Here is a 27,724-nt window from a genome sequence, read left to right on the forward strand (position 1 = left end):
ACTTATTCGTTCTTCCATTTCTTCTATTCTGCTTTCCTTGCTTTTCCCGGAGTTCTTTAGTTCCTCCATTAATTCTTTGATCTCCTGCATTTCTTTTACTTCCCTCTTTAGGGACTCAATTTCATTCTTCTGACCATTGTTTTCCCTCTTTAGGGACTCAATTTCCTTCTTCTGATCTATCACTTTTTTAATCATGGCAATTTTAAATTCTCTTTCTGGAAGGCTCAGAAGTTCTTCCAAGTTGCTGTCGTTGCAATCTGGGGAGTGGTTTTCTTTTGTGGTGTGCTTTTCCTGAGGAGTTGTTAGGTTGCGTGTGGTTCTTCTACTCCCTACTGTCTGTTTTCTAATTTGTCGTATGCGTTGGGACACTGTGATGCTCGGACTGACTGGCATCTTGGGTGAACTTCTCCGCTCCCCTCTGGCTCTTCCAGGAGCCATCTCTGCCTTCTGGGGGAGCTTTCTGCTGGTTTTAGGCAGTTTTTACTGAAGAAATGTCCCTGTTCTCAAATGGCGAAGCGGGATGCAGTCCCTGCGCCTCCGGTTTCAGGCACACTCTTCTGCGCCCCCGGTCTGCCCCGGACGTGGGTGCCTGCTCCCTCTGTGGGCTCAGACTGCTGGTCGGAAGGGGCCTGGCGTGGAATAACTTCCCGGCTGGCCACTGCAGAAGCCTTCTGCCCTTTTCAAGCAGTCTTAAGAAATCCTGTTCTATGGGGTGTTAGTGACTTTTTTTTTCTTGGTCACTAGGTGGCGCCAGAGATCTCTCCTATTGTCCTTGGGGGGCTGTTTTCGCCCCCCCCACCCCGTGGGACAGGGAACAGAGCGGGGATGGTAGGGTACACCTCAACAGCTTTGGGGTGCTGTGTCTGCCTTGTGCCCCACCGTCGTGGAGAACCCACGCCCCGAATTTTCGTGCCCCGGGTCTCAGTTCAAAGCCCTCAGTTCCAGGACGCGGGCTGTAGCCCAGTTCAGTGGCGCAGGAATGGCGCCTTTTGCACCGCTCCTGTGCCTGGGCGCCTGGTTCCTGCTCACTCAGGGAGGGACCTTCACCTCAGTGAGGACCTCCGCGCGTCTCCCCGCAAGCCTAGGTCGCAGGCGCGGGGACCTGGGCAGCCGCGATCCTGGTCTGCACTTGCTTTTCAAGCTCCCCAAGCGCGCCGCGTTTCCGCGCCAGCTTACCGGCAGCCCGGGCTGTGTTGGCGTCTCCCGGGGTCTTTGTTCTTCTCTAATGGCGCCCGGAGCCGTTCACTCACCGCCGCGGCGGATCCTGCAGGGTTCGCCTCAGCTCCCGTTCACGGGGTGTGGTGGCTGCAATAGTTCCTTTCCACTCACGGTCCCGCTTGCTGCGTCGTTTGTTCTTGTGGGTTGTTTTGGTTTGTTGTTTCCTCCTCTCTGCCGGTCGGAGAGTGCCGCCTCTGTGGGCGGGGGAGGGGAGCAGGGTTCTGCGCTTCCCTCCCTTCTCGTCCTCTTTTATGGCCACTTTCTTCTTCGGGTAATTTGCTGGAGTCACCCGTTTATCTTCCGTGTCCCAGTTCTCACTGGGACCTGCCGCTTTTCCTCCCTATTAACTTTTTTTAATGGGAGATCTTACTTGCAGTGTCTCCTCGCCGCCATGTTGCTCCGCCCCCTCTCCTATTAAATATAACTCACCTTCCCTTTCAATAAACTGGAGCTACTGCCCAGTCTCACAGAGAAGGAATTTAGAGCATGAGCTCACCTTCTCCATTCTTCCGCCACTGAATAAACTTTTGTTTTGCTTCATCGCTCACTGTCTGGAGAATTACTTATGTCATCAGTGGGAAAAAGAACCATAATGTTTCAGTGACATTTTGCTTGTTACACATTTTCACACTGTGCTGACAAAAATATACCAAAAATTCTTGAATGTCTTTTCAAAATTAGATACATTAAGTCTACGGAATACCTTGCTTTGTTTGATGGCCTAGATTTTCCACCGGTTAAGCAGGAACAGAGGCCATCCTTTCTCCAACAGAAGTATTGGTGTTTTTATTCTAAATCAGGTGACCATTTCAGGTAACCATCAATTCTTGATTACTTTTCTGGACAATTCATTTCTCAGGGTAGGTGTGTTTACCTGGTTAATAAAATAAGTTTATCCAGAAAGACAAATTTGCTGCAAAACTAATCAGAAATTGGGGGCTCCCTGGTGGCACAAGAAGGTAAGCACCGCACTATGAAGCAATCCGCACCCTCTGCAGCACGAGTTTGATCCCTGGCCTGCCAGGGAGCAACCCACATGGCGCAGCAGACCTCTCCTGTCTCGCCTGCTGCTCCCCTCAGCAGTGCGTTTCAGTCAATCTGCCTGTTCTGTTCCCCACTCTGTCTCTGGTGAATCCTCTCACCCTCCACATCTCTGGCCTGTACTCCAGCTGTTGTATGCATAAATAAATCTTTAAAAAAAAACTAATCAAAAATTAATTTGGATGATCTGCTGTTTGGGAATAAGCATTCTGTTATAGTTTTTGCTAATCCATTAAAATTCACAATAGGGAGCCTCCCCTGGTGGCGCAGGCGGGTACTGGTTCGATCCCGGCCGGCCGGCAAGGGTCCCACATGGCGCGGTAGACCTCTCCTGTCTTGCCTACTGCTCCCCTCAGCAGTGTATTTCGTCAGTCTGCCTGTTCTGTTCCCTGCTCTGTCTCTGGTGAATCCTCTCACCCTCCCGAGCATCTGGCCTGTACTCCGGTTCTTGTGTGTGTAAATAAATAAATACTTAAAAAAAAAATTCACAATAGGGCCTCCCCAGTGGCGCAGTGGGTTGAACGCAGCACCATGAGGCTGTCTGCAGCCTCTGCAGCATCAGTTTGATTCCCAGCTGGCCAGGGAGACTCCCACATGGCGCAACAGACCTCTCCTCTCTCTCCTGCTGCTCCCCTCAGCAGTGTATTTCAGTCCTTTAGTAACAGGGTAGTCCCCAGGGAAGGGGGAGGTTCCAGGTTTCCTGACCTACCCAAAAGGAGGGTGGAGCTGAGCAGGGAGATAAGAAGCTGCAGAGGAGACTGAGGAAGGAAGGAAGCAGGATGGAGAGCCACAGGAGACCTGGAGGAGGCACATGAAGCAGAGAGACACGTGAAGAAACTACACTTACCATTTGGTCGTGGACTGGGTGACACAGATGTGGGTGAGAGACCCGTGGGGAGGTGACAATGACAGTTTTTGTCTTGATTTTGATTTTGCTCTTTTCCTTCCAGACTTGTCTGGTTGTTTCTGAGCCTTTTCTGTGGGTCCCCACTGGAAGGTGCTTTAGACTTGTGGCAGGCTTTGGGGCCTTGTTCTGGGCCAGTCCTGCTTGGGTGGACTTTTACCCACGAGGGGACAGGTAACTTTGGATACTTGATTTAGAAACTAGATTCTTTGCCTTTCCTGTATTGTTTCCTAATTGTATTAAAGTTCCTTCCCATTAAAGTCTCATATGTTTTATGTTGATGCGGCGGATGGCAGAACCTATTCAGATCAGACAGGTTTGCAGGGGTCTGGGGTGCTGCCCTCCCTGTCCTGTAACACTTCTGCCTGTTCTGCTCCCTGTTCTATCTCTGGTGATTTCTCTTGCCCTCCCGCGCCTCTGGCCTGTACCCCAGTGCTTGTATAAATAAATAAATCTTTAATAAAAATTTTTTTCCACAATAAAATCCCGTAAGTCTACTTGCACTCAGTTATGAGTGTCTATATAATATGCTACATATACATAACCTTTCAATCATCTTTTGATCTTCTAAGTCAATAGACTGATCTATTTTTTTCTTTCATTTCTAGTTCTGAACCCTTTTACATGTACAAGAAAGTTACAAAAACAGTAGTTTAAATATATTCTTCACCCTGCTTCTCCAGAATAGGAACAATTTACCTAACCACAGTGTACTTGTTAAAACCATTGGAAGTTAACCAGGAAATTAACATTTGTTTAATGGTACTAAAGTACAGGCCTCATTTGAATTTCACCTGTTTACCCCCTCAATGTCCTTTCTCTGTTTCAGAATCTAGTCCAGGATCTCATGTTACATGTAGTTGTGTCTCCTTTGTTTTCTCCAATCTTTGACAGTCCCTCATTCTTTCCTAGTATAGTCTATTTTGAGGAATAACATAAAAAATACTTGCACTTCAACCTGGTCCAACCACTATGGAGAGCTGTGTGGAGATTTCTGGACCTACTAAACATAGAGCTTCCATATGATCCAGCAATTCCACTCCTAGGTATTTACCCAAAGGACACAGAAACATCAATTCCAAAGAGCACCTGCACCCCTATGTTTATAGCAGCACTGTTTACAATAGCTAAGCTTTGGAAACAGCCCAAATGCCCAAAAATAGATGACTGGATCAAGAAGATGTGGTACATATACACCATGGAATATTACTCAGCATTCAAAAAAGATAAACACATGCAATTTGCAGCAACATGGATGGCGCTGGAAGGGATCATGCTCAGCGAAATAAGCCAGAAAGAAAAAGAAAAATACCGGATGGTCTCACTCATAGCAGGAATCTAGAAAACTTAAATAAGGGGCCAGGAAAACGAATAACTATAAGAAAGTGAAAATCAAAATCAACAAAAAACTATGAACCAGAGACACTTTTTGGGGGTGGGGGGCAGAAGGGGAGGGATTGGAATCAAAATGGGGGGGTTGCAATTGTATGGGGAATATAAAAATAAAATTTATTATTTAAAAAAAATACTTGCACTTATTTACAAATTTTAAATGTGTTATTACTAATATTTTTGTATTTATTAAACACAGAAATACAAGAGCTACAAGATTAGATTTAAAAACAGAGGAATCCCTACATTCTTTATCCCAGTGGATATTATTTACATTTTAATGTAAATAAGAGGAATTCAGCTTTCTTCTAAGAGATCATTTTCAGAAAAGATCACATGGAAAAGTGAGACACATTCCTGCTCTGTCCTCCTGATTAAAGCCCTCAGGTGGCTACCACCATTCCAAAAATATATCAGCTTAAAATTGCTGTATTCTATATTTTTCAAGAGAAATTGTAAGTAATTAATTGTACTCAATTCAAAGACTATTTAATTCTATCCCAGTGTTAGTTGAATATAGAACAGCTTATCAGAAACAATGACCTTTGACTTACAAGTTTATTATAGAAAGGTCATCAAAACATATGAAAATATAAGATAAAAGGTAAAAAAGTTCACTTCTGTGAAAATCCACTCTTTTGTACCTTTTTAGCCTGGTTTATGGTTAAAAATCCTCAAAGTAAATACAAACCATTCCTTCCTTTCAGATATATGAAATATGAAAGAAACCTCAAATGTACTGGAATATCCAGGGCATGACAAAACTATTACTATTTTAAAGTCTTATATACCAGCAACAAGCCTTTGAAGTCAACTAAATTAAATCTATACTGTCAAATAGTTTCTACCCCTTTACCTCTAGCAGTTAGACTAACACAAGCTATGTTACTATTCAATACAGATAGAATCACAGCTATATAATTTCAAAATTCTTTTTCTAACTTCAATTACCTTTTTAGAAAAGGAATCCTGCCATTGGAAACAGTAAAAGATAATTTATTTTTAAATGTCAATCAAACATTGTTATTTATGGCTTATATATTCTTTTAACTCCGAGAAGGCAAGCAAAGAGATGTTAATATTAATGAATTCAGTATCCTTTCTGGAAGGATTCATAAGTGTAGCAGGGTTATTCAGACTAGAGAGAATGAGCAATGTTACACAGCAGTTTGGTCTCAGTTGGACAAAATCACAAACTCAGGACAATACAATGACCTGACTTCTTAGCACATACTACAGAGCAGCGGTGGCTTCCCAGCCTCCTGCTTTAGCTTATCAGAGGCTGCTTTCAGGCTCCTCATGCTGATCTCAAGTGTTGGGGCTCGTTCAGGGTTCAACCCTGAATCCCTCTTCTATTCTCTTTACTATTTACCTAACATAAATTCCATTTTAAGGCTGATGGTCTCAAATTTCTGTCAGCCCAGACAATGTCTGAGTTACAGATTCATGTCTCTGATACCTTTTAAACTCTCTGCTTTTAAGATAGCTCACATTTCAACCATGCCTTACCTAAATAAGAATAGCTAGTAAGAGTGAAATATGCTGAACACTTTCAGGAGACTCTACTCTAAGGTAGAGTCATGTATCAATTTATTTAATTACCCAAAACATCCCACCAGGTAGATACTATGATCATCATTATCTTTCAGAGGAGGAAACTAGAACACATAAAGGTAAGAAACTAGTCCAATGTTAACACATTATACATGGCAAGGTCAGTTCATACTAAGATATTTTGGCTTCAGCATCTGCCCTAACTACTAAGCTAAATCACTGAAATCAAAGTCAAGTTTTCCCCACAGGTTTATCCCCATTTCCTGACTTCAGACTCTTCCCACCCCAGTAAAGCTGCAAGTCAATTTCTCAAACTAGAAAGCAAGAGTCCTTTTTGATTCCTTCCCTTCCCCTCACTGCACATACCAGCAAATTCTGGCAATCCCACCTCCAAAATTCACCCTCTTCTGCATCCCTGATGTAGCTGGGATAGCAGAGAAATGTACCTGAATTTAGTTCCCTGGATCCTGTGCTCACACATCCAGTCCTCTAAATGCATCCTCTCCCCTCAGCAACAAGAGGGATCTTCTTAAAACTCATCAGTGCAAAGCCACTGAATTCCTTAAAACCATGGAATACTTTTTCCCTCTCTGAGAATAAAATCCACAAGCCTCACTATGTCCTTCGCATGTTCTTGGTTTATCTCTAAAACTGCATCTTGAGTCAATTTCCTATTCTTACTCAGCCCTAGTCACATTTTTTTCAAATGCATTTAAAATAAATCAAAGCCACTGAGAAATCAATTTGCATGATCTTTTTGTGCAATTATGCATAGCATTGACCCTTTCAGAGATAGCAAGGACAGGACACAATGTAACTATAATTCAAAAATGTTCAGATTTCCAGGGTCTTATTGCTGAGAGCCTAGCCTCCTCCCTATTTACACCACATTCACATTCCTCTACAGGTTTCTAGTTACAGGTTTGTCCCACTATCTAAAAGTAGAACATTCCTAATTGGTATAATTTGGTAGGATATTTGGAAGGATCTGGGAACACTAAATAAAATTCCATATAACTTCATGATAATAGTGTTCACAGGTCCAAAATAACATTCTACCAAATCCATCATTTATTCTCCTTCTCCCCCAAAGGCCAAAAGGTTCAGGGTATAAAGTCTATGACAAAGCAATAATTTTTTTTAAAAATGGGTAACTTATCCTAAGATGAAAAGACCAATAAGAGATCCTGTTTAGATTCTCACACTTAGAACAGATACAGAGCAGGGCCTCCCAGGTGGTGCAGCGGTTGAGCGCTGGGTTGCGAAGCTGCCCGCAGCCTCTGCAGCGCTGGTTCGATCCCCGGCTGCTCCCCGGCCACCAGAGGAGGGTCCCGCATGGCGCTCAGACCTCTCCTGCCGCCCGCTGCTCCCCTCAGCAGTGTACTTCGGTCCTTCTGCCTGCTCTGCTCCCCGCTCTGGCTCTGGTGAATTCTCTCACCCTCCCGCGCTTCTGACTGTGCCCAGTGCTTGTACAAACAAACAAACAAACAAATAAATAAATCTTAAAAAAAAAAAAAAAAACAGATACAGAGCATGGGGCAGAACATAAATATCTGTTGATCTGATTTGCAAAGATGGAAAGAAAGTCAAGTATCAGTTCAAATGGGCCCATGAATCAATATTTGGAATTTAGTAAAAAGAACGGGCAGCCTGATTCCCTGTCCTTGAAAAACCAAAATATCTAAATTGCTATGTGATGTACTTACTGGCATCATTCATGAACTCAAAGACACCTCCTAGTGCAGAACCTGAAAAGTAGTAGTGGTCTGGATCAGCCAGGGTGCTCAACAGAATCAGCAGAACCAAAGCATTGGTGATCTGCAACAAGAAAGGGAAAAAATGTAAGTAACCCCAGGATGTGGTCCTTGCAACAGAAAATTATGTTGGCTGCATGGAGTTTTGACTTCAACAACTGCTTAATTTTCAACTAAGTCCCACTCCTTAAGGCAGAGGAACAGTCCCAAGGCAAAAACACACCAGTCCATTCAGATATAGCCAAGGGCATATGTATGGCCTGGTATGTGGACACCAGCTGACTTCCCCTCACTGCTCTCCTCCGCTGAGCACCCAGAGCAGTGAATATAGGAAGCAGCCCTGACATCTGCCGCTGAAATAGCACAAGAACGCTCGGGCACCATGCATGTTCTAATGAGCAACCACAAATTTTTTCAGGTGATCAAATATTTTTCACAGGTTCCGAAGCTTTGAGAGGTTCTGGAAGACTAATGCAAGGCAACTTAAAGAGCCAGAACAGTTACTCCTGCAGTAGTACATGTGAGGCCCTTCCTGTCCCAGGCCTACATTTGTGTTTTCTGGATATTGTTGAACACCTATTCCTCAGGTGCTTCAAACTCAGCTAAGTGGATATCATCTTCCTTAGCACTCCTACCTCTGCTCCTCCTTTCTCTATCTAAAAAGTAGCATCACTAGGGCCTTTCCAGTGGCGCAGCGGTTGAGTGCTGGGTTGCGAAGCTGCCCGCAGCTGGTTCGATTCCCAGTTGCTCCCCGGCCACCGGAGGAGGGTCCCATATGGTGCGCAGACCTCTCCTGCCGCCCGCTGCTCCCCTCAGCAGTGTACTTCGGTCCTTCTGCCTGCTCTGTTCCCTGCTCTGGCTCTGGTGAATTCTCTCACCCTCCCGCACTTCTGACTGTACCCAGTGCTTGTATAGATAAAAAAAAAAATCTTTAAAAAAAAAAAAAAAAGTGGGATACACTCAGGTACTGTGCTAAGTGCTTTATGTAGATCCCCTCTTAAAGTTCTACAATAACCTAATGAAGTGCTAAAATTATTCCAATTTGATAGATGAGAAAACTGAGGTTCAGGGTTAAGAATAAGCTCAGGCAGCCAAGAAACTGTGAAGAGAAATTTGAATCCATGCAGTCTCCTGTTCATACCTGACAGCTGATTATCTTTGGGCTTACCATCTTCCTTATCCCCTAACCAACCACCTGCAATATTCTGGCCATTCTACTTTAGCATTTATAATTTCCTTTATTCTTTCTAACTGTCCTTGCTGTGTGAGACACATAAGTACCAACTCTGATGGGGGGAGGGGGGGCAGGGCGCCACTGGGGCCCAGGTATTCTAGTACTTAAGTGAGGCTCAGGCTGAGAGTGGTTTGTTGTTTCTACTTTTTTTCTCAGTTTAGAAACTTATGAGAGAGCTAGATGTTTTACTCTTGTCAAAGTGGAGAAAAAAGATGTATACCTTCATACGTAGAGAAAATCCTTTTACTGACACTAAAGGCATAACCTACTATAGAAATTGTATTTGGAAGTAATAATCTATTTACAAGAGACTTTCAAATAGTCAGGTTGTTTATTTTACAAAAGATCTACTCTTAGAGCCCATTTTGAAATGGTAATTCCAAGAGGTTGTTTTACAATTGTTATAGGATTTGGAATTTTTTTTTTCTTCATCTGTTCAAAGTCTAATGTGACCTTCTGGGGGGGGGGGAAATATAATGACAATAGCAATTTCCCAGAATACACATCTACCTTACTAGACTACAAGCATATGGTTAATATTTAAGGTAGAGAAGGCTATCTAGTGAAAAGTTTACCTCCCTCCTGTTCCTAGCCTCCAATCACCCTCCCCGAGGAGGTTATTAAAACTGCCAGTTTTCAGTTTCTTTCCAAAGACCCAAGAAACTTCTTAGCACATTTTAAAGAGCATGTGATTAGCAAAACTCTATTTGAGAGTATTTTTCAGAACATATCTAAGGCTTAAAGGAAGCAACAAGCTAGTACCACAAATGATGCATGAGGAAGTGAGGCTGGTTACAGGCGGTCAGGTAGGATCAGGGTGTCCCAGCCCAGAGAAAACTCAATCTTCCGAAAACCCACACAACGCCAAAGCAACAGACCAAAGCACCTTCCGGGAAAATAGATCAAGTAATCTGGGAGACCCAGTAGGCCACATCCAATGAACAGTGACACAATGACATTGACATACACCCAAATTCTGAACCCCCACCTCATGCTCACCAAACACATATAAACTCCCTCTTACCCCTTCAGTGGCGACCCACTCAGGACACCTCTCTGTTCAGAGACCTTTCCTGTCCTACTTCTTATCTGACAATAAATTTCTAGCTTTTCTGCCTGACTCTGGTCTCAACGTTGAATTCTTTCCTCACCGAGACAAGAACGGAGAGCCCCTTGGGGTCTGGCTCCTACACTCCAAGAGCCCCATTCACTGGCATATGATGTCTGGCAAAGACGTTCTTTGATAAATTGTCAAGTTTTCTCAGCATTTCATTCCCTCTATGTACCTCTCTTTGAAAAGGGCATGTGAAAGATTATAGGCTGAAATAATATCAGATGAAATAGGGCCTCCCTGGTGGCGCAGCGGCTGAGCTGGGCTGCGAAGCTGCCTGCAGCCTCTGCAGCGCCGGTTCGATCCCCGGTCGCTGGTGAGAGTCCCACATGGCGCAACAGACCTCTCCTGCCATGGCCGCTGCTCCCCTCAGCAGTGTATTTCGTCAGTCTGCCTGTTCTGCTCCCCGCTCTGGCTCTGGTGAATTCTCTCACCCTCCCACACTTCTGACTGTACCCAGTGCCTGTATAAATAAATCTTTAAAAAAAAAAAAAGAAAAAACATTAGCATAAAAAAGCCACTCAGGCCTCCCTGGTGGCACAGGGGTTAAAGACACAACACTATCACACTATCGCCAGCCACTGCAGCACACCACCAGTTCGATCCCAGCCAGGGAGCTGACTCACATGGTGTAGCAAACCTTTCCTGTCTCACCTGCCTCTCCCCTTAGCAGTGTATTTCAGTAGATTTTCCTGTTCTGCTCCCCACTCTCTCTGGTGAATCCTCACCCCCCACACCTCTGGTCAACACCCCGGTTCTTATATGCATAAATTTTTTTTAAAAAGCCACTCAAATGAGTCCCCTACTTTTTCACACCTTAACAAGAACCATATAAAAGCTCTTGTCTGAGAGCAGAAAATCACCTGTTTTCTAGATCCTCCAAGACACAGCTATTCAGCTTCTTTCTTACCTTCATAGTTCCAATGAACCTGTCAACTCTTAATCAGCTCATTATTATTCCCTTGCCAGGTTTACTTCTAATACACTTACTAATTGCCTACGGCATAGCCAGCACTGGAAGAACTCTCTGGGACTCAGAAAATGAGTTTAAATAAGTTGTGTACCCAAATAACACTAAGTATAAAGCGGAAGGCTCATGACAAGAGTTCAAAACAAGAATTACAGAAGTTCAGAAAGATAAGGTGCAATAAACATGGTAGCATTTGGATAGTGACAGGAAAGACAAGGCTTTAAAACCTCAAAGGCATGAAAAAGAGTTTTGAGTATAAGCCAGGTCACTGGGACAGGGAACTATACTGAAAAGAGCAAGTAGTTCAATTCAGTGAGAACACAGTCTTGGAAGGGAAGTGTTAGAGGCTGACACTAGATATACAGGCTGGGCCTAGATAGTTCAGAGTCCTCAAAATCAGGGCAGCCTGGGCTTTTTTTGAATAGCTCATGAAGATGTCTTTTTTTTTTTTAAATAATAAATTTTATTTTTATATTCCCCATACAATTGCAATCCCCCCATTTTGACCCCAATCCCTCCCCTTTTGCCCCCAACCCCCCCAGAAAGTGTCTCTGGTTCATAGTTTTTTGTTGATTTTGATTTTCACTTTCTTATAGTTATTCATTTTCCTGGTCCCTTATTTAAGTTTTCTAGATTCCTGCTATGAGTGAGACCATCTGGTATTTTTCTTTTTCTTTCTGGCTTATTTCACTGAGCATGATCCCTTCCAGCGCCATCCATGTTGCTGCAAATTGCATGTGTTTTTCTTTTTTGAATGCTGAGTATTATTCCATGGTGTATATGTACCACATCTTCTTGATCCAGTCATCTATTTTTGGGCATTTGGGCTGTTTCCAAAGCTTAGCTATTGTAAATAGTGCTGCTATAAACATAGGAGTGCAGGTGTTCTTTGGAATTGATGTTTCTGTGTCCTTTGGGTAAATCCCTAGGAGTGGAATTGCTGGATCATATGGAAGTTCTATGTTTAGTAGGTCCAGAAATCTCCACACAGCTCTCCATAGTGGTTGGACCAGTTTGCACTCCCACCAACAGTGCAGAAGAGTTCCTTTTTCTCCACACCCTCGCCAACATTTGTTGTTGCTAGTTTTTTTAATATGTGCCAATCTCACTGGTGTAAGATGGTATCTCATGGTAGTTTTCATGTGCATTTCCCTGATGACAAGTGATGTTGAACATTTTTTCATATGCCTGTTGGCCATTTGCATTTCCTCTTCAGAGAAGTTTCTTTTTAGCTCTTCTGCCCATTTTTTGACTGGATTATTTTCTTTGTTGTTGTTGAGTCTCATCAGCTTTTTGCAGATTTTTGTGATCAGTCCTTTATCATTAGTGTCGTGTGCAAAAATGTTCTCCCAGTTGGTGGGGTTTCTCTTTGTTTTTGTTAGTCTCTTTTGCTGTGCAGAAGCTCTTTAATTTGATGTAGTCCCAGCTGTTTATCTTTGCCTTCACTATCACTGCTTTGGGCGATGTGTCTGTAAAGATGTCTCTGATGTGCATATCACGTAGTGTTTCGCCTATATTTCCTTCTATGTATTTTATGGTTTCAGGTCTTATGTCTAGTTCTTTAATCCATTTTGAGTTGATTTTTGTGTATGGTGTGAGGTAGTGGTCAAGCTTCATTCTTTTGCATGTAGCGACCCAGTTTTCCCAGCACCATTTATTGAACAAACTTTCTTTGCTCCAATGCATAGTCTTTGCTCCTTTGTCAAAGATTAGTTGATCATAAATCTGTGGGTTTATTTCTGGATTTTCTATTCGATTCCATTGGTCTGTATGTCTGTTCTTGTTCCAATACCATGCAGTTTTGATGATTATGGCTTTGTAGTATAGTTTGAAGTCTGGGAGTGTGATGACTCCATTCCCTTCTTTTTTTTTCAGGAGAGCTTTGCTATTCGGGTTTTTTTGTGATTCCATATGAATTTCATCAATAATTGTTCTATTTCTTTGAAGAATGACATTGAAATTTTGATTGGAATAGCATTGAATCTGTATATTGCTTTTGGTAGGATGGCCATTTTAATAATGTTTATTCTTCCAATCCATGAGCAGGGGATGTCTTTCCATTTCTTTGTGTCTTCTTCTATTTCTTTTAACAGTGTTTTATAGTTTTCTTTGTATAGGTCCTTTACCTCTTTTGTTAGATTTATTCCCAAATATTTGATTTTTTTTGTTTTGATAATAAAAGGGATGGTTTTTTTTATTTCTTCTTCTTCAGATTTATTGTTTGTGTATAGGAAGGCTACTGACTTTTGCGTGTTGATTTTGTATCCTGCCACTTTGCTGAACTGATTGATGAGTTGAATTAGTTTTTCTGTGGAGTTTTTGGGGTTCTCTATGTATATTATCATATCATCTGCAAATAGTGATAGTTTGACTTCTTCTTTTCCTATTTGGATTCCTTGTATGTCTTTCTCTTGTCTTATTGCTCTGGCTAGGACTTCCAGTATTATGTTGAAAAGCAGTGGTGAGAGTGGACATCCTTGTTCCAGATTTAATGGAATTGCTTTCAGCTTTTCACCATTGAGAATGATACTGGCTGTTGGCTTGTCATATATGGCCTTTATGATGTTGAGGTATGTTCCTTGTATCCCAAGAATTTCAAGAGCTTTTATCATGAATGGGTGTTGTGTTCATTAGGGAGATTGGCCTGTAGTTTTCCTTTTTTGTGTTGTCCTTGTTCGGTTTTAGTATTAGTGTAATGTTGGCTTCATAGAACGTGTTTGGTATTGTCCCTTCCTTCTCAATTTTTTGGAAGAGTTTGTGAAGGATAGGCACTAATTCGTCTCTGAATGTTTGGTAGAATTCATTTGTAAATCCATCAGGTCCTGGGTTTTTGTTTTTGGGGAGGTTTTTGATTACCATTTCAATTTCACTGCCTGTAATTGGTCTGTTTAGTTGTTCTATTTCTTCTTTATCTAGCTTTGGGTGATTGTAGAGTTGTAGGAATTTGTCCATCTCCTCTAGATTGTTGAACTTGTTTCCATATAACTGTTCATAGTAGTTACTGATTATTCTTTTGATTTCTGCTGTGTCCGTTGTGATTTCTCCTCTTTCATTTATGATCCTGTTTATTTGTGCTTTCTCCCTTTTTAATTTTTTGTGAGCCTGGCTACGGGTTTGTCTATTTTATTGATTTTTTCGAAGAACCAGCTCTTGGTTTCATTGATCTTTTGGATTGTTTTTTTTAGTTTCAATTTCATTTATTTCTGCTTTGGTTTTTATTATTTCTTTTCTTCTACTGGTTTTGGGGTTTTTTTGTTGTTCTTTTTCTAGATCTTTGAGCTTCGAGATTAAGTTGTTTCTTTGAGTTCTTTCTTGTTTCTTGATGTGAGCTTCTATTGCTATATATTTTCCTCTTATTACTGCTTTTGCTGCATCCCATACATTTAGGATATTGGTGTCCTCCTTGTCATTCAATTCAAAGAATTTTTTAATTTCTTCATGAAGATGTCTTAATGGTGGTGTCTGAGGTGAGATGTGAGGTGAACAGAATTATGTCATTAGGAAGATCACGCTGGAAGAGGCTAGGGGCTGAAATGGTGGCAAGTAACCAATCTGGAGACCATCGCATAGTCTGATGGAAAGGTAATAAGGGTTTTATCCAATTTCTCTCTAAATCTTATGACAACTCTGTAAGACTGTAATCTTATGAGTTAGTGTGAGAAGTTAAATCACTTTATAAATTAGATCCTATATGGAAAAGTCCAGGTTTGAACCTGAAGGCCTTTCCACATGGAGATGGGATTATTAGAGCCTTGGTAACAGATGCAAAGATAAAGAAAGCAAACAAAACTCAGAGATTTCAAGCCTAGGGCCTCCTTGGTGGTGCAAGGGGTTAAGACGCAACCCATGAAGCTATTCGTAGCCACTGCAGCACAAGTTCAATCCCTGGCCAGGGAGCTACCCACATGGCACAGCAGACCTCTCCTGACTCGCCCGCAGCTCCCCTCAGCAGTGTGTTTCAGTACATCTGCCTGTTCTGTTATCTACTCTGTCTCTGGTGAATCCTCTCACCCCAACACCTCTGGCCTATACCCCAGTTCTTGTATGCATAATAAATCTTTAAAAAGAGAGATTTTAAGCCTAGAAGATTGTTTGAAGGACTATGATGAAGTTGCTTTTAGATGCACTGTGCTGAAAAGTATCTGCAGGGTGTCCAATTCATTCTTTTTCTGCTTGCCCATCTGGTTACTCACACTCTTTTTATCCACTCTTTGGTATTCACATCTGTCCTCTGTTCTTCTGTTTGCTTACTCAAGTTCTGACAGCCTAGTTGCCAGCTTTATATGCATTCCTGCTCTCTCTTGCTCAGTCCCCAACATGCACATGTCCCTGACAACAGAGTTCTGGCTACCAGTCCACTGGTGTTTCCTTCACACTCCAGAGTGGGGCTTAATTCCTTACTTGGCTGTGCTCTAGCTGCTCCAGTAACTACTGTCCTCCACCTTGTAACGCCTAGTCCCATGCCCCTTCTCTTTGTGCTCACATACCACAGACCTGTGGCCAAGTCCAAGTGCCCTAGTTTTTCATGAAATAGTCCAAAGAAAAGAGACATAGATAAAACAAAGATATGATGGTTAGGTCTGCACATATCACAAATGAAGCAATATTGTGCTCTTTTTTTTTTTTTTTTAAAGATTTATTTTTAGGGCCTCCCCAGTGGCGCAGCGGTTGAGCGCTGGGTTGCGAAGCTGCCTGCAGCCTCTGCAGTGCGGGTTCGATCCCTGGCCGCCGGGCAAGGGTCCCACATGGTGTGTAGACCTCTCCTGCCACCCGCTTGTCCCCTCAGAAGTGTATTTCATCAGTCTGCCTGTTCTGCTCCCCGCTCTGGCTCTGGTGAATCCTCTCACCCTCCCACACTTCTGACTGTACCCGGTGCTTGTATAAATAGAGCCGAGGTATAGGTCAGATGCGCAGGAGGGTGAGCAGATTCACCAGAGACAGAGCAGGGAACAGAACAGGCAGACTGACGAAATACAATGCTGAGGGGAGTAGCAGGCAAGACAGGAGAGGTCTGCTCGCCATGTGGGTTGCTCCACGGCCGGCGGGGATGGAACCGGCACTGAAGAGGCTGCGGACAGCTTCACAGCGCTGCGCTCAACCGCCCGTGCCACCAGGAAGGCCCCAATTGTGCTTCTTCTAATCAGAGGGAAATATTCATAACTGAACATCTGTGACACACATTTACTGATTACTGTGTAAAGCCTTAATTGTTGGGTGGGAATTGACATATCACGGATGATATGAATACACTAAGGCAAGTAGGAGGACCTAGGTCTGTGCAAAGGGGTTGGATTACAAGTAGTCACAGTAGATCCTAAACACAATTGTATAGAAAGGGTCAAATATCAAATATAAGTCAAAGTCCAAAAAACATTGGGTAAAAAGTCTTCCCAAAAGAGAGAAAATGGAAACCACCCAATCATCAATTCTGACCAAGGATGAAATTTCACCACAAATGAGAACCAAGAAGATGGTAAAACTTGCCAGGAGCAGATTATGTAATGACCACAGTTAATCCAAACTTAAAGAAAGAGGGCATATTTATATTCTTTGTTCTTTGTTCAGTTAACGCTCACCCACTTACATCTGGGTTTTCTTTGTCTGTTTTGGTAGGTTGTTTACAAGCTGTCCCTGTTCTATTTACAAAGTGTTCCTGTGGTGTCACATATTTTTTTTCCCTTGTTCTTGACAATGATTACTTCCATATGTAAATAAATTCCACTTCTGTCCAAGTACTTAAGTGGTGTTAGGCCCTTTTATATACTTTAGGGATCCAAAGTGCTCTTCACCCTGAAATTGTATATCAGATCCTAAATGAACAGTGAGACATGCAGCTTTAATCTAAACAACTGAAAATGCAAATTGTAATCACCAGCTCACATTTTTAAAGCCTCAATAAGAGAATCTTAAGAACATTCAAACCCAGAGATAAGTTACACCAATTAGAAATTTGCATAAATTTGTGTCCAAATATGATCATTGCAGGCTTATCTATAGTGAAAACATGAAACAAGTGTTATAACCAAATAATAGAATCCCATATAAGCATTAAAACTCCTATTTAAATATTAATGACAAGAAATTTTTCACAGTATAATAATAGTAAATAAAAGTGCTGCATAAAAATGTTACATGATTCCAACTTTATTGTTTATGTTTATAGATGGTCACTTATATAAACTAGACTAAAAACACTAAATTATATAACATCAGATAACCCAGAATGCAGGGTGCATACTACTTGTTTCCTCATATTAATCACTGAGTAAATGTAACTCTTCCAAGTGAAATAAGCCAATCTGAAAAGGCTATTCCAACTAGAAGGCAATTTGGAAAAGCAAAAGTACAAGAAAGTAAAAGATCAGTGGTTACTAATACTGGGGGAAGAAGGAATAAATTGGCAGAGCACAGAGGATTTTCAGAGCAGTGAAACTGTTAGGGGGAAAGGATGACCTGAGCTAATTCCATACAGGCTTTGTGGACGCCACCCCCACCCCAGACCAAAGCCAAAAGACATTGGGAAACACAAATCCCATCACCACCAAAGGGAAGGTGGCTGGAACCTGAGGGTGGAGTTAAGCAGCCAGGTTTGGTATAAAACCAGACACGTGGGCCTTGGGGGGGGGCCCTTTTGGCTCTCCGCCAGCTCGCGGCTCTCGGCCAGCTCTCAGAGTGCCACTGGGTTTCCAGGTTGGCGGATCGGGTAGGACGCATTTAAGATTTTATTTCCCTATTTTCTCCCTAAGTTGTACATTTCCTCATTTCCCCGTCCCTTGTAAATAAACCTTTTATTAACCTTTTGTGTGTGCATGCAGTGGAGTATTAACAAGTCCCTTTTAAGAGCGCAGGTGAGGTCCAACAGCCAGGTAACCCGTTTTATACCGGGGCAGCTCTGTAACAAAACTACCCTGTCTGACACTATACTGGTAGATAAATTTCAATATGATTTTTTCCAAATCCATGGAATTTATAATACCAAACGTGAGCCTGAATGTAAACCATGGACTTGGGGTGATAATAATGTGCCAGTGTAGGTTCATCAACTATAATAAAAATTCCACCCTGGTAAGGGACTTGGAAAATGGGATACTTAAACATGTGTTGGGGACAGGAGGCATATGGGAAATTTGTGCCTTTTGATAAATATTGCTGTGAACTTTAAAGTGCTCTAAATTATTTTGAAAACAGGAAAGAAATAGAGTGATTCTGTATAAAATAAAAGATGCCAGATTTGCAGAAGGCTTGTACTTTAAGTATCATTATACCCTTATTGTATTAACATTTTCCCATGGTATCCTATGCGTATAATTGCTTTTATAGTCAGGGAAAATTTCAAAGATATATTTAATATAAAATATGTTATAGGATATTATTAAGTCTGACTCTTTAGCGAGAAACAATAGTAAGAAGACCCAAAACAAGCAAATATGGGCAGGCATCAAGTCAAAATTTGGAAATAGGTCAATCAAGGGAGAAAAATCAGAGTAAAATAAAATAAAATAATAATAACTAACAATGGTGAACTAGGTAATAGAAAACAATCCTCTGGCTGAGGACAACTAGAAAATCTGGACAAAATATAAACAATATACAAAGACATTAGAGAACTAACAACACAGTGAAGAATTACTGGGCTAAGATCCAGGAGATCCCTTGGGTGCATTTGTTGATTCTAAAATAAATGAATGAGAACTAAGAGCTTGAGCAGCACCCTTGAAGTCTTACAGGGCCGTGGAATTGTTAGGGGGGAAAGGATGTCCTAAAGCTAATTCCATACAGGCTTTGTGGACTCCACCCCCACCCCAGGCCAAAGGCAAAGACACTGGGAACCCCAAATCCCATCACCACCAATGGGAAGGTGGCTGGAACCTGAGGGTGGGGTTAAGCAGCCAGGTTTGGTATAAAACCAGACACGTGGGCTTTGGGGGATTCCCCATTTTGGCTCCCCTCCAGCTCGCAGAGCGAGGCCAGCTCGGAGAGTGCATTTGGGTTTCTAGGTCGGCGGATCGGGTAGGACGCATTAAAGACTTTATTTCTCTATTTTCTCCCAGAGTTGTACATTTCCTCATTTCCCTTTCCCTTGTAAATAAACCTTTTATTAACCTTTTGTATGTGGCTGTAGTGGAGTGTAAATAAGTCCCTTTTAAGTGTGCGGGTGAGGACCCACAGCCAGGCAACCCGTTTTTATAACGGGGCTGCTCCGTAACAGAATCAAGAGCTGGAGTACAAGAGTTTTCCTGACATTTCTTTAAACCAAATTTTAGAATTCTAATCCAAATATGCTCTCTTATTCAAATAAGCCTCAGTCTATATGATCCTGTTCTGATAATAAATTCTGGACACTTGCTACTCAATTCAAACAAGTATGGCTAATATAGTCTGGGGGTAAAATAGCTCTACCATAAAACCCTATTTGCCTAAGAAATTGACTAAATTGGTTCACCTACTATGTGCCCAATGCTCTGCTTAGAACTGAGTTACATAAATACGAATAAGAGGCCTCCCTGGTGGCGCAAGGGGTTAAGACACAACCTATGAAGCTGTGCGCAGCCACCACAGCACGAGTTCGATCCCCAGCTGGCCAGGGAGCAACCCATATGGCCCAGCAGACATCTCCTGACTCGCCCACTGCTCCCCTAAGCACTGTACTTCGATCAATCTGCCTGTTCTGTTCCCCACTGTCTCTGGTGAATCCTCTTGTTACCGAACGCCGGCCTCAGTTTCCCTCAGCCAATAAAAGGAAACTAAGTTTGAGGAAAAGGAAAGCGGTTTTATTTGTCGACAAATGAGGAGGGAGGCAGACTCATGTCCGAAAAACCACCGTCCTGCTCTTTGGCAGTGGGCAGGGGTATTTATACAGGGGGAGATGGGTAGGCATCCGCGAAGGGGAGGGGGAAAGGGTCTGCACAGAGACAAGTGGGCGCCAGCTCAACAGGGAGATGGATAGGTGTCAGCTCATTCATCTTAAGGGAAGGGGAAGGTGTCAAGGCACAGAGACGGTGATCGCCAACTTGTTTTCCTTAGGGCGAGGGGGAAGGGTCTACAGGGAAACCGGTGGGCGCCAGCTTTTTTTTTTTCTTCCCAAGGGGAGGGGAAGCTGCAACAAATGGGAAAGACAAGTCATCAATCCTGTTAATGCTAGATAAGGGGAATTGCAAAAAATGGGGGAAAGACAAACTTGTTAACTGTATCACTCTCACCCCCCACACCTCTGGCCTGTACCCCACTCTTGTATGCATAAATAAATAAATCTTTTAAAATAAATAAATATGAATGAGACCTGGTCCCCACACTCAGGATTAGTAGCCAGCAGGATAAACACACATCAACAGGCAAATAAAATGTAGAATAAATGCTAAGCCATTAATTCTATTGTTCAAAATTAGGCAACAAATATAAGCCAGGCATTATGGTAAATATCACCTACATTGTGGCAAACCCCTCAGGGTAGCCTATTGTCTAACAGGAAAGACAGTTCAATACAAGTTCCATCAGAGTGAAAGGTATTCTGGTATTCTAATAATTTGGGCAGAAGGGGATACAGTTGAAAAACTTCACAGGAAGATGACTTTCTTCACACCAGAAAGTAACAGACTTCTGGAAACCTTGAGAGACAAAGAGTAGAACACAAATAATTTTAGGGTATCAGACTAAGTGACTAAGAATGAAATATTAAGCAAAAAGCCAAGGAAATAAAAACATAAAAATGAGCCCCTCTTGGCAGTCATTTGAGTTAGATTTAAATTACAGGCAATGTTTTGATGTTGGAAGCTACAAATCAAAAGGCAGTCTCTAGGTTTGTTTAAGCAGTAAAGTGGAAGTTTTTATCTTTTATTAGAGTAGGCATAGGCAAATTAGAAAATGTATAATAGGGATTTGTTTCCTGCAAATTCAATGAGATCATTCTCATTCACCTGTGTAATCCACAGTGCCATTCTTTTTACCAAATCTTCCCCATGAGAGAGGAATTAAGAATTCACCACCACTACTGAAAGGGAACAGCAGAAGAAAAGGAAATCTTTCCCTGTTAAAGAGTCATAGACCTGGAAATGTAAAGTAAATAACAATTTGCCTCTTTAATAAGAATATCTAAACAAGGCCTAGCGGCCTAGGGCCTTGGCCGATGGATCTCCCAGGCCATCCTCAAAAGTCTGCATCCTTCCCCTTTTCCCGTGTCAAGAATTTGTATGCTAACTAACCAATGTTATCAATGTAAAGTGGTTGTGTATAAAAGAAACTGTTTGTCTCTAGACCAGTGCTCAGACCTTAGGGGGCTACCCAGGTCTAAGACCTCATGCATGAGTAATAAAGCTTCCGACCTCACCATTCCTGAAGTACTGCTTGTTCTTCCCTTGCCTGGGTAAAAGGCTAGAATTTATTTCTGCAACACTACAAATACCATATTATATATAAAGGCAGCGTTGCCTCCCCTATGAAGAGTGATTATAATTACAACAGCCTACAGATAAAAACTGACTCTAGAGGAAATCCTATCTGTTTTCAACTGAGCCCCAATCATTGGTCCTTTGAATATAAATGTTCTTTCCAGCAAGATTCCCAGGTTCCTCCCCAAAGTTACCAGACCCTGCTGCAAGCCCTGGGCAATGTGTTAACCAATCCCCTGGCAGCAGACTGGGAATTCTTTTCAAGGGAATTCCAAACAGTCATTCTCAATTATCACACAAGGTCAGCAAGCAAAATGAACCTGATTGCCACCCCAGCAGAAATAACCCCAAATTTCTCTGAATGGACTAGATTGGGTTTTGACCTTCACTCTCAGGCACTATTATACGCTCTTCCAACACAAAACCAACATGATTACCAAGAAAGATGTCTGGACGCTGGACAAAGGCAACAGATTCTCTCTTTGCAAAATCCAGAAAGAGGAATTACTGTAATTCCAGAAAGAGGAATTACTGAGAGCCACTGGGAGACCCAGAAGTCAGGTGTGTCTAAGTAGAGAATAATCATGTTCTCTTTTATATCTTAGAGAACATTCTGGATCACTGAATTATGAAGCGATAGGCCTAGTCCAGAGCCAAGTTTTAGGATGAGTTGTGGAGATTTAAACTGTAGTAAAAAAAATGACTCAAGTACTAGAAGTTTAGAAATCTGGCATCTAAAAAAATGTAGAGAAAATCTGAAGTGCAAAGTGGCTAAATTTACTTTTTAATACAACAGAGATGGGGCTTTGTATTCTAACGTGCTCTATTCATTAGGTCTATTGTATTTGTAACCATCCTATTCCAACAAACGAATTATCATAAAATCTGTTTTTTATCAGACCATTTGAAGAGATATTACTGCTTCCTGTTTAAATAAAAAACAAAAACTTCTAGAATCAAACAGTTTTGCAAGTCTAGAAAAGATGTTAGAGTAAAATTGCATAACTAAGTTTTTAAAGTTTTTTTTTTAAAGATTTATTTATTTATGCATACAAAAGCTGGGGCACAGACCAGAGACAGAGCGGGGATCAAAACAGGCATATCGACCAAAGCACACTACTGAGGGCAGCAGCGGGCAAGACAGGAGACGTCTGCTGGGCCATTTGGGTCACCTCCCTGGCAAGGGATCAAACTCATGCTGCAATGGCTGCGGACAGCTTCACAGGCTGCATCTTAATCCCTTGCACCACAGGGAAGGCCCAGCATAACTAAGTTTTCAAAAGGTCTTAATTGCCAAATTAATGAAACGAGGGCCTTCCCGGGCGGCACAGCGGGTTGAGCGCAGTGCTGTGAAGCTGTCTGCAGCCTCTGCAATGCGGGTTCGATTCCTGGCCTGCCAGGGAGATACCCACATGGTGCAGCAGACCTCTCCTGTCGCGCCCGCTGCTCCCCTCAGCAGTGTATTTCGGTCCATCTGCCTGTTCTGTTCCCTGCTCTGTCTCTGGTTAATCCTCTCACCCTCCCATGCCTCTGGCCTGTACCCGAGTTCTTGTATAAAAATAAATGAATCTTTAAAAAAAATTAAATGCAATGATACATTGTTCCCTAACCATCTCTTAGACAAATATTTCATCATCATAATGCTGAATTGTTGCATGTTCTTCTCTTTTGTGCATAAAGTGTATGTGAAAAATATTCATTATTATGAATCTAAGTGACAAGATTCTTGCAGGTGATGTCACTATCTGACTTTGCTACTTTTAGTTAAAACAATATCAGAATACTTCAAAAGTAAATAATCTGTAAAGATTCTCAAAGTAAACTAATGAAAAGATAATCTAGCAAATTCATTAATTATGTTACTAGTATAAACATCATTGTTTTTAAGATTCTATTCCTGTTTACATGCTTATTTAAGAACAAAAAGTAAGATTATGGAACTGCTGGGAGAAAAGAAAACTAGGCAAAGAAATATTCTCAGATAAAAATAACCAAAAAAAATAAAAACCACACAGAGAAAGCACCTGTTGTAATTGACTAACTTAAATTTTTTAAACATTTTCACAAAAGTTCTGCGGTATTTCTGTTATTTTAAACATGTTCCTTGCAACTATATTTATATACTGTACTTAAAATTAGATTCTGATTTTTATCAAGCCTAATACAGGTTCCTAACACACAAATCTTCTCAATAAAACTGATTTTGAAAAGGAGGAATGAAAGGAAGGAGGGTTAGAGGAAGAGAAAAGCTGGACAAGTATCAGCATTCCCTCTAGGTTTAAATTTTCCATAATTATTATCTTCTTAGCAGGAAAGTCCTGATTCATAAGCATGGCTATGGTTTCCAGATCCGTAAGCTAGCAGCATTTTGTGTCTAATACACATGTGTTCCATACAGAAATTACAATTCGTGTGATCCTCATTTTATCTTTTTGAAAATTCCTAAAACATCCCATTAAAAACTCCATTAATGGAGCACACATGGGAAAAAATGCATTCTCAGTTGGATACTAGTTTTATTCATAGTCATAACTTTTTATGACTTGTTTTTACTGTTTTGGGATACTTTTTAATAATTATTTATTTAGGTTGCCCTTAGAATTGTACATGCCCCTGTCACACACCCCCAGTCTGTTTTCCACTGCTTTCACAGCAATAGGCTTCTCTGAATATACAAACGCCCAGTTAAAGATAACATGTCCCATTTAATACTAGTGTGCAAAAAGAAAAGGGAAAAAAAAGATAACATGTTCCAGCCTCCCTTGCAGCTAAGTCAAATGTCCTATTTTTGCTTACTAGGATATAAGAGAAAGCACTGTGTGCAAGTTCCACTTCTTATGCTAAAAAAATAAAGTTGCTTGTCCTCCAGGTACCCTATTCCCCTTCCCACAGGCCAGAACATAAACATGGTGCCATTGAGCTGTTAAGCCATGAAGACCAGGATAAAGGAAGCAGCTTTCCTAGAACCAGAGGAGTCTGCAGTTAGTATGGCACAACTACACCACCAGCCTGGCCTATAAATGGCCTCATGGGAAAAAGTCCGCTAACTTCCCTGGTCAGCTAACAAGAGAGAAATAAACTTCAGTCTTAGGTAAACACTACATTTTTGCATATATTACAACAGTTTTATCTAAACCATAAATATATAGGTGAAAGCAGACGTTTATGAAAAAGAAAAAAATAACGTTTTCAAGAATCCAGTGCCATTTTAAAACTATGACAAGGGGGAAAAAAGACTCTTAGATCAGGGGTAATTAATTGCATAGATATATGCATTCCAATTAAGGGCAGGGTAATTAAAACTGAGACCTCAACAAAGGACTATCTGTAAGGCAAACCCTTCTCTTTAAGCACAGCTGGAAGAAGATGCATTTTCCAGGCCCAGAGACTTGATCTGTTTAGTCCTTAATCTTATCTCTTCTGTGGACTCACCAGACTATCCTCAGGAAAAGCTTTTAAGCACCCAAACTGTGGTCAGGCCTGAACAAAGAATAACTTGACCCTTGTGCTACATTCCTTGGGGCCAGATAATGGGTTGCCTAATGCTTAAGGAAATACTTCTGTTCTGTCACAGGATGCTGATAACATCAGTGCCTGACACCCTCGGGTCATTTTAAATTGATAATAGCATAAGAAAGTAAATATTCCAGAAATGTATCAAGAGTCTTGTGGTTGACTGTCCCTAGACTCCTGGCCACCTTCCGGACCTGCTGGAAGAAACGTGCCACGCTCCACAAGTCCCTGAGTTCTTTTCTTTCCTATGCAACCTTCCTCCATTGCTGCTCACAGGGAGGGTTTTTTTTTTTTTAAATACTACTGACCATGCTCCCGGTCGGTAACGTGTGGTGCTACCACACATTAACAGAGGGTTTCCTTTGGAGAAAGCCCAGGTAAAAGAAATTGCAAGCCCATAAGTGGAGTGGTCCCATCCCGTTAGAACAGGCGGACTAAATCATCATCTTGCGAGCCCTGTCCGAACAACTCAGCCCACTACACTGACCATGAGGCACCTTGATAAGACAAAGCATTAGATCTGAATAATGATAATCCCACAGTCTCCAGAAGGAGGAGAGCCCACACGCATGCAGGTAGTTGGAATGTTACCGAACTGTGCGTGCCCTGACGTAGCCCAACCCTAACAAGCTATGTTGCTGTTCTCTTCCCCACTTTACATACCTCATCCTAACTTCCTTCCAAAAGCAAGGTGATACTCTCCTTTCCCAAGCTGGTTTCCTCATGCATGAGTTGAACCCATGCCTAGTTCAACTAGAACTAGCACTTCCAGTAAATTCTTCCCTAGAGAGCAAGAACCAGATTTTAGTCAGCAATCTTTTTGGACTTGTCTCCAATGGCAAGGGAAACAAAAGCAGAAATGAAGAAATGGGACAAACCAAAAACTTTCTGCACAGTGAAAGAAGTCATCATCAAACAAAAAGGTAACCTGCTCCATGGGAAAAGATATTTGCAAATCATAAAAGAGGTTAATATGCAAAATACATAAAGAACTCATACAACAACAAAAGGACAATGGAGTTGAATAGACACTTATCCAAAGAAAAATCACAGATGGACCACGGATGAAAAGATATTCATCATTATTTATTATTAGGGAAATGCTAATGAAAACCACAATGAGATTTCACCTCACACCTCTGAGACAAGAAACAAAAAAATGCTGATGGGGGTGAGGAGAAAAAGGAACCCTCATCCACTGTTGGTTGGAATGTAATCTCGTGTGGCCACTATGGAAAATAGTATGGAGACTCCTCAAGAAAATAAGAATAGGGCTCCCCTGGTGGCACAGGGGGTTGAGTGCAGCGCTGTGAAGCTGTCTGCAGCCTCTGCAGCACTGGTTCAAGTCCCAGCAGGCCAGGGAAATACCCACATGGTAAAGCAGACCTCTCCTGTCTTGCCCGTTGCTCCTCTGGCCTACACCCCAGCTCTTGTATGTAGTAAAGCTACATAAATAAATAAATAAATCTTTTAAAAGTAAGTAAATAAGTAAATAAATCTTTTTAAAAAAGTAAATAAATCTTTTTTAAAAAAATCTGACAGCTAGAAATAAACTATTAATCTTAAATAAGCATACCACCGTCAACCAGGCCTGATCACAAGGTTTCTTTGAAGTCTAAATAAGAGCAAATGAGAAAGTCCATTGAAAACTATCAGTCATTCTGCAAATATGTCAGTCTTGCTATCCAATATTACTCCCCAGACAAAAAATCAATAGCTATCACACCAGAACTTCTCAGGATACAAAAAGAATCCATCAGGTCTATGTACACAAGCAAGCCATGATGTTCAAAGTGAACTAATTGATCATTTGAAAGGTCAGGTCATAGAGTGAATGTGGTCAGACACTGTGACTCCTCTCATCCTTTATAATCTGACATACGGCCAACTACGCCATGAGTAGTGTCCCACTCTTAGAGGCATTCCATGTATCTGCTGAAAGACTGTTCCTAAGATACACTTGATAATGATAAAAAGTATTATATACATAAAGGGGGAGCCATCCCAGGTGGATATGACAGATGTTTCCAAACATCACTACCACTTCTTAAAGCATACTAAGAAAGTCACATGACAAAACAATGAAATATAATACAAAGGAAAAAGTATGCTTGAGTGTGATGAGAGAAATTCAGGTCCTGATGATAAGCCCTATTCCATATGAAGTGGGGCTTAGAAGTTATCTGATTAGCCAATAAGCAAAGATAAACTAATCCACATCATTAGTCAAAAGGAAAAGCTAACTAAAGCCATTAAGAGTTACTAGAAAGGGGCCTCCCCGATGGCGCAGCGGTTGAGTGCTGGGTTGCGAAGCTGCCCGCAGCCTCTCCAGTGCTGGTTCGATCCCCGGCTGCTCCCCGGCCACCGGAGGAGGGTCCCGCATGGCGCTCAGACCTCTCCTGCCGCCCGCTGCTCCCCTCAGCAGTGTACTTCGGTCCTTCTGCCTGCTCTGCTCCCTGCTCTGGCTCTGGTGAATTCTCTCACCCTCCCGTGCTTCTGACTGTACCCAGTGCTTGTATAAATAAATAAATAAATAAATAAATAAATAAATCTTAAAAAAAAAAAAAAAAGAGTTACTAGAAAGGCTGAAATTAAAAAGTCTAGTAACACTAAAAGATAACAAGGTTATGGAGAAACTAGAACTTCAC

At 41.7% G+C, this 27,724-nt stretch overlaps 1 protein-coding gene across 3 annotated transcripts in view; it reads right to left on the minus strand.

Moving 5' to 3' along the window:
* Nucleotides 1-27,724, minus strand: part of LAPTM4B (lysosomal protein transmembrane 4 beta) — an 80,282-nt gene that overhangs the window by 48,146 nt on the left and 4,412 nt on the right. For all 3 annotated transcript variants that reach the window (XM_037503641.2, XM_054692092.1, XM_054692091.1), the window contains exon 2: nt 7,816-7,927. In XM_037503641.2, the coding sequence (XP_037359538.1) occupies nt 7,816-7,927 (112 nt within the window). The remainder of the gene's footprint in view (nt 1-7,815; nt 7,928-27,724) is intronic.

Source organism: Talpa occidentalis, unplaced genomic scaffold, assembly GCF_014898055.3.
Source record: "Talpa occidentalis isolate TD23 unplaced genomic scaffold, MPIMG_talOcc4v2.1, whole genome shotgun sequence".
In the NCBI taxonomy this organism is placed as follows: Eukaryota; Metazoa; Chordata; class Mammalia; order Eulipotyphla; family Talpidae; genus Talpa; species Talpa occidentalis.